The sequence below is a fragment of the Falco rusticolus genome, chromosome 14, assembly GCF_015220075.1.
Source record: "Falco rusticolus isolate bFalRus1 chromosome 14, bFalRus1.pri, whole genome shotgun sequence".
Classification (NCBI taxonomy): Eukaryota; Metazoa; Chordata; class Aves; order Falconiformes; family Falconidae; genus Falco; species Falco rusticolus.
This window is the reverse complement of record NC_051200.1, coordinates 801,733-815,443: the sequence shown is the minus strand read 5'-3', so window position 1 is coordinate 815,443 and position 13,711 is coordinate 801,733. Positions and strand designations below refer to the sequence as shown.

Here is a 13,711-nt window from a genome sequence, read left to right as displayed (position 1 = left end):
TCAGACAAAATGGCCAGAATGGCCTTTATTATCTGTACAGATTGCTTATATATCTTAGATAGTACGTGTGTCAGACCCTGATAGGCTTGCTGTCGTCTTCTTCTTGCTTGCTCTTTGCTCTTGCTGTAGGTGCCCGTTTGCTGCGGTTCTAAGCTCCGGTTCTACACATCCTGTTCACATACTTGTCATTTTTGTGGCTGTCTTAAAGGAACACGACTAAGTCTTTAAAGTCAACTAACTCGTCTGCAGACACGCTGCAGACCCCAACACTCCACCTCCAGAGGAAAGGCACTGAAGAGCAGCCCGTGAGGGACCATCCATGCCAGTAAGCAGCTGTCAGCTGGGCTCAGGATGCTGAGCACCGCCCCCCGCCAAAGCCCAACTCACCGGCCAATGCACCACCCACCCCTGGCACTGGTCACGGAGCCTCCCCTCTCTGCTCAGTCCCGCGGCCAGGGGCAATCCCAGAGAGCCTCAAGCCTGTCTGGCACCACTGGCCCCAGGGAGAGCCCAGCTGGCTCTTCCAGAGCCCTGCTCCTCCAGCATGGCCCTGGGAACGGTGTCCAGGAGCGTTTCTGCCAGCACCTTCCCAGGAACGGACCAGCCTGGAGGGTCTCCTACCGCTCCCCCTTGCCCTTCTGGAAGTTGGTTCTGGTGATTGCTCAGGTCACCAGGAGTCTCCCCGCATCAGCAGGCCCTTCTAGAGAGCGGAGTGTGGCTTCACACTGGCACAGCACGGCTCCCTCCAGCCCTTGGATGCTCCTCAGCCACTCACACCGCCACTTGGCAAACGGTATAATTAATACACTGAAAGGACCACGGCTGACCCGAGCTGGAGGTCACCCACTGCTCTGCTTGGCTGCCAGTCTCTTGTCTCTTTCTTCAGCAATGGTCAGGCGGATACCCTTTCCATGGGGCGGGGAGATCCACGGCTTGTTGCCCTGCGGCAAGAGACAAGAAGCCACCTCACATCATGAAACACAGGCTCTCCCTCTTTGTGGGGGGAAAGCAGCACAAGCCCCTTAGGAAGGTGCTGAAGGCGTACAGGCCTACATCTGCCCCTTCTGGTCGCGTCCATCAATTACGCACTTCAGCCAAGACAGAAACGCCACCCCCTTCCAACCTGGCAGGAGAGCCCATGGCAGACAGCGAGACAGCAGAGGCATCGCAGGGGAAGGGCGCTCTCAGCCAGAGCAGCTGCCCCGGGCACACCCAGAGCCCAGCGCTGCTCGGCTCCCAGTACTCAGAAGGTTTAGAAAACCACAGGGCTGCTCCTCGGAAACATCCCCATTCCTACACTCATGGATGCTTCCCCTTCCCCGAGCGCTCAGCCCGGAGCAGGCAGAACCACCAGGAGCAGAGCCACAGCTGATGCCAGTGCTGAAGCTTCACCGTGTGGGAAGGCAGCTGCCCACGGACAACACCCACGCCTCTCGGTGTCAGCCAGCAGCCCCCAGCAACGGGAGAGAACCCACCCGCATCGTGTCCGTGCAGGCTTACTTTGCCAAAAAACAAAGATGCTGGAGAGCCTGGTGGCAAAGCTATTGCCATTGGCGTCCCTCACCAAGTGAGACACTTCAAAAGGGGCGCAGGTGCTCACGGGTGGGGCGTGGGCATCTCCACAGCCATTGCCCAGGGCTTTGTGATGCAGGCAGCGCATCATGCCCAGAGGCCAATGTGATGCGGGTCTCCACGGTGACCGTGGGGGTATTTAAGGGGCGAGAGCCCTGGGGTGTCCACTCCCAGAAGAGCGACTCCCTCAGGAGGCAGCATCTCCCCTGGGTGACCATGGCAGGTCAGCGGCAGACGCCGCCAAAGATGCCCACGCATGAGGAGGCGAACACCCGCCCCCAGCACCAGAGCAGGCTGCCCAGGCTGCAGACCCTGCACCAGGTGAGAGATGGGGCAGGACGGGGTGGTGGCGGTGGGACGGGGCCACATGGATCTTTCTTGGTGCTGCGGCTGGGCTTGCCAGCACTGGGGGGGCCGCTGTGCCAATGTAGCCACCTCCATCACCTGACTCATGCTCTTCCTGCCCACAGGTGGGCCATGGGCAGCCGCAGGCAGCAGCACCTTCCAAATCTTCTTCCCAGAGCAGGGAAGCTGCCAGCAGACCCCGACAGCTTGTCCCATCTCCTCGGGTCTGCTGTGGTGAGTGGGATGCAGCCGGCAGGATGCAGAGCTGCAGGCGTGCCCCATGCAGCCCCACAGCCAACACCACAGCTGCACAGGAGACAAACCGGTGCCTTTTGAGGGATTCAGAAAGCAGCATGATGCTGCTGAAAAGGACAAGAAGAGATCAGGTCCGGGCAGCCAGGAGCAGCAAGGCCCCTGCACCTAAGCCCGTGCATGACCCCCATGAACATGGGAGCACCAGTGCTGCTGGCAGGGTGTCTGTGCCAGCTTCCATGGGTACGAGGCATGTGGGGCCAGGGCACCAGGCACAAGCAGTACAGCAAGGCTCCAAAGCACCAGTGGGACGCTACAAGTGCATCCTCATAGGCAAGTCGGTGCGGAGCCAACGGAGGGCTCTTAGGAAGCCGGAGGATGTGACACGTGTGGCACACTGCTCCAGGAAGGAGGAAGATCTGCCAGAGCTGGAGCGGAGAGAGCTGGCCCGCAGGCAGCACCCGAGGAGGGGAACTCCTGCAAGCATGGCAGCCCATGTCCACGGGAAGCACTGGGCGACGGCCGAAAGGGCCTTAGTCCCACAAGTGCCAAAGAACCACCCAGGGGCCCTGGCCAAGCTTGATAGCTGGGAAGATATCAGCACCAAAGAACTGTCCCAAGAAGAGGACATCAAGATCCACAGCATCTGGGTCAACCCTTTGTTCCCAGAGCTTTTGGAGGGGTCCTGCCGTCCCAGCAGCTCTGGCACACACGCGGCAGGAGTCACAGCTGGGCACCAGCAGGATGCGTCTGCTGACCCGGCACATTCCACAAACACCGAGCCAGCAGCTGCTGCCCTGGCTGCAGCTGCTGAGGAAGAGGAGCAGCGCTCGCCACTCGCTCCCACAGAACAGGAGGCGGCAAAGGCACCGGCTTCTCTCTTCAGCAAGCAGGGCACAGCAGCACAGACAGGGAGCCAGGCACCTGCCCCACACAGCCCCACAGCCCACACCGTGGCTCTGCAGGACGCAGCTCAGTGGGACGTAAGTGAGGTGCGGCACAAGAGGCCAGCGGAAAAGCAGGACTCAAAAAGCAGCATGATGCTGCTGAAAAGGGCAAGAAGAGATGAGGTCCAGGCAGCCAGGAGCAGCAAGGCCCCTGCACCTAAGCCCGTGCATGACCCCCATGAACACGGGAGCACCAGTGCTGCTGGCAGGGTGTCTGTGCCAGCTTCCATGGGTACGAGGCATGTGGGGCCAGGGCACCAGGCACGAGCAGTACAGCAAGGCTCCAAAGCACCAGTGGGACGCTACAAGTGCATCCTCATAGGCAAGCCGGTGCGGAGCCAACGGAGGGCCCGTAGGAAGCCTGAGGTTATTTCACATGTGGCAGACTGCTCCAGGAAGGAGGAGGATCTGCAGAAGCTGAAGTCGAGATTCCTGGCCCACAGCCAGCACAGGAGGAGGGGAAGTCCTGCAGGAAGTCCTGCAAGCATGGCAGCCCATGTCCGCGGGAAGCACTGGGCGAAGGCAGAAAGGGCCTTAGTCCCACAAGTGCCAAAGAACCACCCAGGGGCCCTGGCCAAGCTTGATAGCTGGGAAGATATCAGCACCAAAGAACTGTCCCAAGAAGAGGACATCAAGATCCACAGCATCTGGGTCAACCCTTTGTTCCCAGAGCTTTTGGAGGGGTCCTGCCGTCCCAGCAGCTCTGGCACACACGCGGCAGGAGTCACAGCTGGGCACCTGCAGGATGCGTCTGCTGACCCGGCACATTCCACAAACACCGAGCCAGCAGCTGCTGCCCTGGCTGCAGCTGCTGAGGAAGAGGAGCAGCGCTCGCCACTCGCTCCCACAGAACAGGAGGCGGCAAAGGCACCGGCTTCTCTCTTCAGCAAGCAGGGCACAGCAGCACAGACAGGGAGCCAGGCACCTGCCCCACACAGCCCCACAGCCCACACCGTGGCTCTGCAGGACGCAGCTTGGTGGGACATGAGTGATGTCCTGCACGAGCTTGAGGCTGTGATCCAAGAACGCAGCCAGCAGCCGGTGGAACAGCGGCACTCGGCACAAAGCATGGATGCGGCGATGGCAGTAAAACCACGTGCAGCAACTGAGGATAGCGAGTCTACATTGGCTGCAGAGCCTCGGGGAGAGCCCAGCACAGCCTCTCCTGTCCCAGACGAACGCCAGGATGGAGAACACATGGCTTCTCCCATGTCTGGAGACCCTCCAGGAGAGGCTAGTGCAGCCATCGTCTCCCCGGCAGCACACGATCATGAAGGGGCTTTTTTGTTGCCTGAAAATGCTGTGGACAACACCGCCACACCACACCTTGCCCCAGCAGCAGAGAACGGAGACAATGAGACAGCTTGTCCCCTGCCTTGGGAGCCTTGGCACCAGGTGAGCCAGGGGCGCGTGGCCAGCACCGAGCATCCCCAGGTACCGGAGGCAGGCGCGGCGCCCAGGGCATGTGTGGCAGGGACATGGCTGGTGGACATCCTCTCCATCTCCTCCCCACCACCACCACCCCCCCGGCCCCCGCCCCCGCCTTTAGTCTTGCTCTCCCCATGCAGGCGACCTCCCAGCACAGAGGCGACACGCAGCCCTCCTCTGGCTGCAGGACCGTAAGCCCAGCCAACCCGACACCTAACACTGCCAAGCCTACCACGAAACCCCATCCCCAAGCGCCGGTTTCTCCCCGCATCCAGTGACGGATGCTTAGCTCTCCCTTTGTTGTTCCTGTTTTTATAGGAGGCGCCAGGGGTCTTGGCCAAGGAGGACGACAAGTGGGAAGACAGCCTGGAGCTCTTCCAGGACCCCCACGCTGATCCCCCGGAGGGCCAGGCAGCCTCCGAGCAGAGTGGTAACACATCGCCCTGCTCCGGCTCCAGGGATGAGCCCGAGGATGAGCCAGGTACGTCCGAGTCGAGCGCTGCCTCGGCCAGGGCAGGCCCGGTCCGGCTGTCCCGGCGCCCTGCACCCAGGCCAGGGCGGCAGGACTGCGTGCAGAGGGGCTGGCCGTTCCCTGGACACCCCTCCCTGGGGAAAGCCCTCGGTGGTGGGGAGCAGGCAGGACCTTGCCCATTACCTGCCCAGCCCCTTGCCTACAGCTCTCCTTCTTCCACAGGCATCGCCGCCCTGCCGCACACCCCAGCTCGACGGCGACGGCCCTCCCTCTTCCGCAGGGTGCTCAGGGCTCTGCGCAGGGCTTTCTCCTGTACCTGCATCACGGCACAGCGAGAGCAGCAGCGCCCTGCTGCCAGCGGGGCCCATGAAGGTGCCGGCTGCCCCTGAGCCCGTGCTGCATGCGGAAGGTGCAGCGCAGGGAGGCACTGGAGGGATGGCTGCCGGGACTGCGCCCCACGCATTCAGCTGCCCTGAGGACATCGTGGCGCCAGCCTCTGCTGGGCCCTGCATGCTTTCTGAGGCCAATAAAAGCTGACCATTTTCCCCCAGGGCTCATGTGTGCCTGCTCCACCCTGGCAGAAAGACCCGCGCAGGCAAGGCCCACGCCAGCAGGCAGAGCTGGAGAGCCCCTGTGCTCCCTCTTCTCCACGCTGAGCAGAGCCTGTGCCCTCGGCCTCTGCCCATGCCGCTGGCATTCCAGCTCCCAACCAGATGGGGCCTCCGCTGGCCTCGCTCCTTGGGATCCGTTTTTTGAGTCAACGTGTCACCAGGGTGTCCCAGCACTGGCTGGGGCAAGCCCTGGGCTGGTGCTGGCAGCAAGCCGGCTGTCTGGCTTGACTACCTCAAGCTCCCTTCCCACTCACCTCTCTGCTATTCAAGCCAAGGACTTTGAGCATTTCATTTGTATCGTAATCTTAAGTCTGTTTTACCTAATGCTTGCCCCATGCCTCATCACCTTGGTATCCCAGGGAACCTCCCCATTGTAGGGGGGGTGGGAGCATGTACATTAGCCACTTGCCCCTCCATTTATAAGACCCTCCTCCCCTGCTCTAATGCTCACCTGTCATTAGCAGCAAGTGCAGTGCTGCACCCCATCTGTGGTCAAGTCCGTCCCCCCCCCAAGTGGTGCGTGATCAAGACTTTCCTTCTACTCCCACTGCCAGGGCACTCCTGCTGCCCTTGGTCTCTTCTTCTACAGCCATGTGAATGACCTGCCAGAAGCAATCACAGGCCTTGTGCCTCTCATTCTGAAAGTCATACCCAGGCAATGCTTTGCTTGCAGGGATCAAAACAGGTTTTGTATCCCTGGACCAGCAGCTCTTTTCGTCAGGCTGGAGTACATTCAGGTACCAGCCTGGTGCTTTGCTGCGAGGCTCTCAGAAATCTTGCTGGCTCTGCTGTGTGGCTCTCGGGCTCCTCGTATCAGCACCACTTTGCCTGCAGTATATCAAAAAGCTGAGCTGGCATCCTGCGCACTGCTATGGTCAAGGCAGGGGTAGGTAACAACCGAGTTGCTCAGCTGTGTTACTTCCCATTGCTAAATGTCTGCTGCTGACCTGGATATCTAGTTTTGGTTTGGGGCTTTCTGCTCTCACCAGCCAACACAGTTGGGCCATTTTCTACTCAGTTTTGCCTTTGCCTTTTCCTTTAGCCTCCTGTTGTGACCTTTGGACTTCCAGTCTTCTGAAGTGGCTTTGATCGGCACCAGTACCCACATGGACCTAGTTATAAATCCACGGCTTATTTCTTGCACTCCAGCTTCCCATCTCATTCCCTGTTCCCTTCTTTAAAGCCTCTCTGCATCTTTTCAGGAGCAGTTTCAGGATACAGGTACATCCTGGGCACGTACAGAGGCTAAGCCATCCCTGTGCCTTGGAGCGCACCTGGGCTGGGGAGTAGGGAAGCAGGTGTAAAATGGGTCTTTCCAAAAGAAACAAATAACAAATATTATGCACACTCTGCTCCCCAGGGTGAAGCCAGACAGAAAATGGCTGCCCCACAGCCAGGGTTGCCAGGCACTAAAGCTGGACACCAGCAGTGGGGTTTGGGCACAGCTGGGCTGAGCTGCAGAGCTTCCACTACCAGCACCAGTGCAGAAGCAGGTGTCTGTGTGCTGGGAGGAGCAGCAGAGTCTCCCCAACAGCTTGTCCTAGTGCACCAGCTCCACTGTCTCTGCAGCACCCTGTGCCAGCTCGGGACTCTCCTGTACCTCCTCCTGTGCCAGCACCTGGCTGAGAGAGACCTGACGCTGGAACTCCGCCTTGGGCAGTGTGGCGATCTCAAAGTGTGGGAAGCGGGCCTGGAATATGCGGGAGGACAGCTTCAGCCACTTGAGCACATCGGAGAAGAGGAACCAGTTGCAGGGCCTGCAAGGACAGCAAGGGGATGGTGGGTTAGGGGTGGAGGAGTATGCCCACCTCACTGCCTCCCTGCGACACAGCACTGCTGCTGAGGCCCAGGCACTATTCTCCGTGGGGTCCTCCTCCGCGGGGCCTGGGCAGACCACACGTACAGGACCCAGGCTCAGAGATGCACCTCGCTTTGATCACTATTTTGCAGGTCACAGCTTTTTAAAGCACTCAGGACAGGAACATCGGTGTGGAAGGTATGCCACCAACGGTGTCCCGGCAGCATCCCCACCCAGCAATGCCACACCAGAGGCTCCGTTTCCCACCCGGCCATTTCTCCTGGGTGCCGTATGTGTCCCTCTGGATGGACAGAAATTGGCAGGCACAGAAACTCACTAAACAGAAAAGTAGCACTTTTGTTGCTGCCTCTTCCAAGTCGCCTTTCGCCCCGCTGCAATCCCGGCAAATCCAAGAGCCATGGTGTCAGAAGGGGTGGAGAAGGGAGGACCGCTCCAGCGCTGTGCCCTGATGTAGCCTTCCCCACGATGGAGGGGAAACAAGTCTACTGGGACCCATCAATGCAAGCCACTGCTGCCCATTGCTGGAGAAAAAGAGGGCTAGGAGCAGCATCAGGAGGAGGAGAGAGGGAGGCTTGCAGCAGGTTTGCACGCGGAGATCCTTTACTACCCCCGCCTGCTCATTGAGGGCGGCCAGGTCTGTCCCAAGCAACGCAGGTTGCCATGCTGCCGCACAGCCAGAACTCTGCAGGAACGTGAGCAGCAGGACCCCAAGAGATGCACACTGCCAGACGCTGACTGCATTCCTACAAGGCCCTGCCTCCAACCCAGTGTCTCTAACCTGAATCTGAAGGAAAAGCACCACCTAAGGTACACAAGCTGCTCTTAACCTCAAGGAGCTGAAATGACTGATATGCTGCTGTCTGTGAAGGGGACACCAAGCCTGTGACCACCTGTGGTACAGAACAGCAGGCATCAGACAGATGACACAAAAACAGCTATTCCTTTTGGCTTTACCTGTGCTGCTTCTCAGTTTTGTGTTAAACAAGTCGTCCCTTAAACCCGTCTTTTCCGAAACCAAAGGGGTCTTTCCTTGCTTGATTCCCCCATGTATAGGTCTCCCTCACCTGTAGTCCCTCATTCTTTCTCCTCTTTTCATTAACTCTGGGGGAGAGGACCAAGGACCAGCCCCATGTTTACTCCTGCCCTCATTTGGATAAATCCTGCCGTCAAGTCTTTGCTGACTGCAACAAGAAGCCAAGGTGACCACCTCAGAGATGGACTTCTGAGAATCACAGAATGACAGCATCACAGAATGGCTGGGGTTGGAAGGGACCTCTGGAGATCACCCAGTCCAATCTCCTGCTAAAGCAGGTTCTCCTAGAGCAGGTTGCACAGAGTCACGTTCAGGCGGGTTCTCAATGTCTCCAGAGGAGGCTCCACAGCCTCTCTGGGCAGCCTGTGCCAGTGCTCTGTCACCCCCAAGATAAAGAAGTTCTTCCCCCGTACTCAGATGGAGCTCCCTGTGCTGCAGTTTGTGCCCGTTGCCCCTTGTCCTGTCACTGGGCACCACTGAAAAGAGTCCCATCCTCCTGACACTTGCCCTTAAGGTGTTTGTAGACGTTGATGAGATCCCCTCTCAGTCTTCTCTTCTCCAGGCTAAAGAGACCCAGCTCTCTCAGCCTTTCCTCATCAGGGAGATGTTCCAGTCCCCTCATCATCTTGGCAGCCCTCCGCTGGAGCCCCTCCAGCAGTTCCCTCCCTCTCGAACTGAGGGGCCCAGAACTGGACACAGCACTCCAGATGCGGCCTCACCAGGGCAGAGTAGAGGGGGAGGATCACACAATCAGTCAAACAAATTCCATCTTACCCTATATCTTCTACTTGCTTCTCTGACTTGGGGCTCACAAAGTGTCGTTTCTACCTTCACATTATTCTAAGTAAGAGTCTGTCCAATGCTTCATTATGAGATGGCTCATGACAGGGAGTGTGCCACAAGAGGGTTACTGCTGCAGCAGCAGCAATTTGCTCCTTCTGGGGAAGCTACAATAGCACCATTCCTCAGTCTCTACCTGCAGAACAGGGATAAAGGTATCATCTCCTTTGGAGGAGTGCTTTCTGGTCTACAGGACACAAGTGCAACTCTGTATGGCCTGTCTCCTTAGCACACAGTCAGCTTGGGCTCTCAAAGTTTCCCAGGCGGGTATGAATTTTATATTTCATGTTATCTCTCACCTGGAGAACAGCCTAAGGCTTTCTTGTACTGTTGCTAGCCTCATAAGCTCAAGGGCTCTGTTCTGTGAGCTCGCCCTCCAGCCCAGCATTAATGTCACCCAAATGCTCTCTGCTCTGGGAAAAGATACTCACCCCCGAGACACTGATACTCGGAGGTTATAGCTGGGAAGCAGTGGCTTGTCTGAGAACTCAAACATGAAGTTGTCTTGCTCCTCTTCCTCCTGGTCTGAACTTCCTGGAGGGTTGAGCAGAAGATCACATCCAGTGCTATCTTTCCCCTCTGCAACAAGCAAAAGAGACATTGGCATCACTCACAGTTTCACACCAGACAGTGCTCATCACTCCCTGGGGAACAGCTCTGCCCAGCTGAACCGGCTACCACTGCAATTTCCCATGAACCTTCCCACAACATCACAGCAACTGTAAGAGCCAAGTCCCGGGGGCTCTTCCTGCTCTCCTTCGAGCCCCTCATCTCAGAGGAACTCTGTGTGAGCGCTGGCTGCTCTGCACAGCAAGACTCCACTTGGTGACCGCATCAGGTAGAAAGAACATCTTATGTCATAGCAGCAACCTTTAGGTTTACACTGATCCTGCACACAAGACGAGGCACGGCCTGCTTGCAAAACGAGCCACTTTGACTGGTAGTCTTTTCTTGGGCCAAACACGTGCTGGCCCCCAGGCTCTCCCTGAAACAGCCTCAGTCCCCTCTGCTTTGCCAGCACAGCTGTCCTCAGAGCCTGCGCCAGAGCAGGAGGTGGATGTATGAGGTGCTTTTTCTGCACAGATCCTATAAAGGAAGGCACTGCGCTCTGCTTGTTGAGTACTTCTCCATCCGGATTCCACTCTTGACAACTGTCAGCAGGTTATCTAGAGGTGTGTGCCAGCAACCGTGTCTAAGTAAGGACTGCAAGGCTGTGCCACCAAACTGAGCAGCAGATCTAAAGACTAATACAACCAAACAACACCAAGCATGACTTCAGAGAATCAGCCCTGCAGATTTCTGGCTTGAAGCTGGCTGTTCCAGGAGGTACCTCAGCTTCAGCGGTATTTGTGTCCATAAGAGATGGCAAATAGCGCACTTGATCCATCAGCCATTTAAAAGCAGTTAAATTTACCATTCACTAATCTGAATTGAAAAACCATCTGTTGAAAAACAGCTTGCTGTCTGGATTTCATTGTTAAGAAGTATCAATAGTCTTAGGTTTGCAGAGTGGTTTTTGTCCCGCTGAGATAAAAGAGAGTAACTCCAAAAACTTCCAGAAAATAGAGTTCAGATTCTACAGAAAGAAGTCAGACCAAATGTGCTAGTGAGCAAATAAACCAATCACGCAAAAGTTCAATACCACCTGCAAGAGAAAAGGCTGGGGAAAAAAAGAAATCTTATGGTGTGCTGCATGAGAAAGCTCCACGCACCATACTGCTCTACAAATAAATCCAGCACCCAGTGAGAATGTTATTTTAATAAAGAAACAACAGCAGATGACAGGAGATACAGGCTCAAACAGGGTCTCAGGAAAAAAAAGAAGGAATTTCTTAGTCCTGCCAAGGGAAAAAAAAATCCCTAAGAAACAGAAAACCAGAGTACTTAAATCTTCAAAACTCATTGTAGAATAGGACAAAAATAAGTGACATGAGTATTGGTCTGACATCACTGCTAGGCAAAGCTCAGATGCTATCACCAAAAAAATTCCAATTTCTTGAGCAACCCAGGGAAAAAAAGAATTAAATGCATTTAATGCGGCAACACAGTCCAATGTCTGTCCTGAAAACTCTTCACACTCGGTCCTGTCCGTTAGCCCAAGTGAAAGCTGCGACAAGAACAGAAACATTCTGTACCACTGCAGAGTAACAGGGAGACAATCAGACACAACAATGCTACTCCCAGGTGTAGAACAAGACCCTGGCGTGGGACTTTGTATCTGGAACTACAGTAGTGTGAAGTCCAAGATGCTGATGACTTTACCAGACTCAGACCTCAGAGATCCCACACCCTGGCTTCCCTCATTATCTTTTGGCTCCCAGAGATGTGCAGACCTAAAGGAAAATGTGGACAACATTCTTGCCTCAAAGAATAAAAACAGATCAAGCAGGGGCCTGGGATTTCTCCTCCACCCTGAGGGACATGCAATGCTTTGTGCTTCAGTTAGTGGACCTGATGGAAGGCAAATTTTGAAGGACTGAACCACTGAAGGAGGAGGACTTTTTTCTGCTGAGCTGGTTTGCTGCCTATGACAGCTGGGAGCAGCTCGGTTACTCCAGAGCTGAATGAGGTAATCCCCTGCCCTGGGCAGTATTTGCTCCTGGTGACCCGAGGTGACTGCTGAAGGTAACCAAGCCAAAAGGACCCATTTCAAAACACTCAGTAAACGCCACTGTAAAGAAACCAACCCCTTCTCACAGGCTCAGGCATCTTGCCCTTCCTTGCCAACTCACACAGTGTCCTGGCAAAGCACAGGTGACAGTGGTCTAATGCTGCCATTTCACCACTGCTGTAAGCTGATCTAGGTGTGGATGGAAAGGAAGGTCCCTTTCTGTGCCCGCTGAAAACAGACCTGGCAGGATAAAGGATTACTTCCCAACTGAGTTAGTTCCTTGCCACAACTTGCCACGCAGCCTCCCAAAGGCAGTGTCAAGGGCAGCACTGGGAACACTCCCTGCTGAGGGGCAAAAGAAGGGGCAGTGTGACTGAGCCTCTCACTGCAGCGTGGTGGTGATTTGGCTTGGGATCTCTGTCACCCTCTCTCCAAGCCAGAGACAGAAATATCCCACATCATCACCAAAGCCACAGGGTTTCAGAACATTTTGCGTCACTGACATTTCTGCAGGGATATTCGCTGATGTCTGGGAGGAACCTATGTTCTCCCAAGAGCTGTGCAGAGGTAACTGTTAAAGTTTGAAGCACCTGAGATGCAAGCATCAGGCCAGTCCACACTGGAAGGATCTTTACTGCAACGAGGATGAAATGACATTTCTAGGGAAGGGTACAGGCAGATAATGTGGGATTTGTCTGGCTTGTTAACCAGCTTCAGGTAGCGCAGGAGAGATGGAAGACAAAACCTGACAGATGGCACCACATGAATTACAGAGACCCAGCAGAGACGTACCCACAGTGGCCAGGATTTAGTGTGAAGTCCCAATGCAAGAGGTAGGACATGCCTGACAGGGAAAGTAGTCTTTTTCCACCCTCAATTGAAGAAATACTCTGAAAATCTCGACTAAGGTCCAGGGGAAGGAAAGGAAGTGCAGTGCCCAGCGCTCCCTGGGGAGATTTTCCATGTATTAGCCAAGTGTCTCAGCAAGGCCTTTCTGAGTGGTAAACTGCCACTACCGATGGCATCCCAGCACTCCTGCATTCCTCCAAGAAACACCAAAGACTCAATGGTCGTTTGCTTATTGAAAAAAAAAAAAGCCTTTTTTTTTTTTTGCCTATGGGGTGGAGGGCAGAAATGTGGGAAGACATGATGCAAGACAAGATATTTCAAGACAAGACAAGGGCTAGGGAAATGAAAGAACTGAGACAAGCAGCTAATTTGAACAAAACACAATTGGCTTGCTTTTCCAAGATCCACCCGTTCCATTTCAGGCATTAGGGTATATGAAAAACAAGATGGCACATTTCTAAATTACTTGCATGTGGCAGTGGGCCTCCTAGAGAGGGTATGACAATTGGCAGTCTAAATCTCATGCCAGGATCCTCAAGAGGAAAGGACGCTGATGAACAGGACACAAGCAGATACTAGAACTCAAGCACATCAGCTCTCTGGGCAACCAAGAACTCAGCATGCTGTAGTAATCAAAGCAAGCCAAACTCTCCTACCCACAAAACCACACACAATTTTCCTTCCTTGTTTATCAAGAGGAATCCAAGTGGGAAACAGTGACAAATCAAAAGAGGTAATATCTTTACTTTTAAAATATTCAGGTCAAAGAATAACTATTTTTCTTGTGGTAAAGAGGCTGCTTCTTAAAGGACTGCGATAGTTTCAGGAGTGAGAAATTCAGAGGAAGGAGGTTGTGGTTTGAACAGTCTTCTTGGTGTGCCTGAGGTGCAAAAGCCTACAAATAAAGTGTTCTTAGGAGTAAAGAATTTCTT

General features: G+C 55.1%; 1 protein-coding gene and 1 pseudogene across 2 annotated transcripts; one reads left to right on the top strand and one right to left on the bottom strand.

The window, feature by feature from the left end:
• Positions 1 to 972: 972 nt before the first annotated feature.
• On the top strand, positions 973 to 5,568 carry LOC119157269 (nucleolar protein dao-5-like). 2 transcript variants are annotated; one of them, XM_037408012.1, is made up of 3 exons: positions 973 to 4,511; positions 4,863 to 5,025; positions 5,239 to 5,568. In XM_037408012.1, the coding sequence occupies exons 1-3, from the start codon at positions 2,175 to 2,177 to the stop codon at positions 5,403 to 5,405; spliced, it is 2,667 nt and encodes an 888-aa protein (XP_037263909.1). In that variant the 5' UTR covers positions 973 to 2,174; the 3' UTR covers positions 5,406 to 5,568. The 2 variants fall into 2 exon arrangements, with proteins under 2 accessions (XP_037263909.1, XP_037263908.1); XM_037408011.1 differs by having other exon boundaries at positions 4,863 to 5,568.
• A 1,498-nt stretch (positions 5,569 to 7,066) lies between these two features.
• Positions 7,067 to 13,711, bottom strand: part of LOC119157274 — a 40,957-nt pseudogene continuing 34,312 nt past the window's right edge.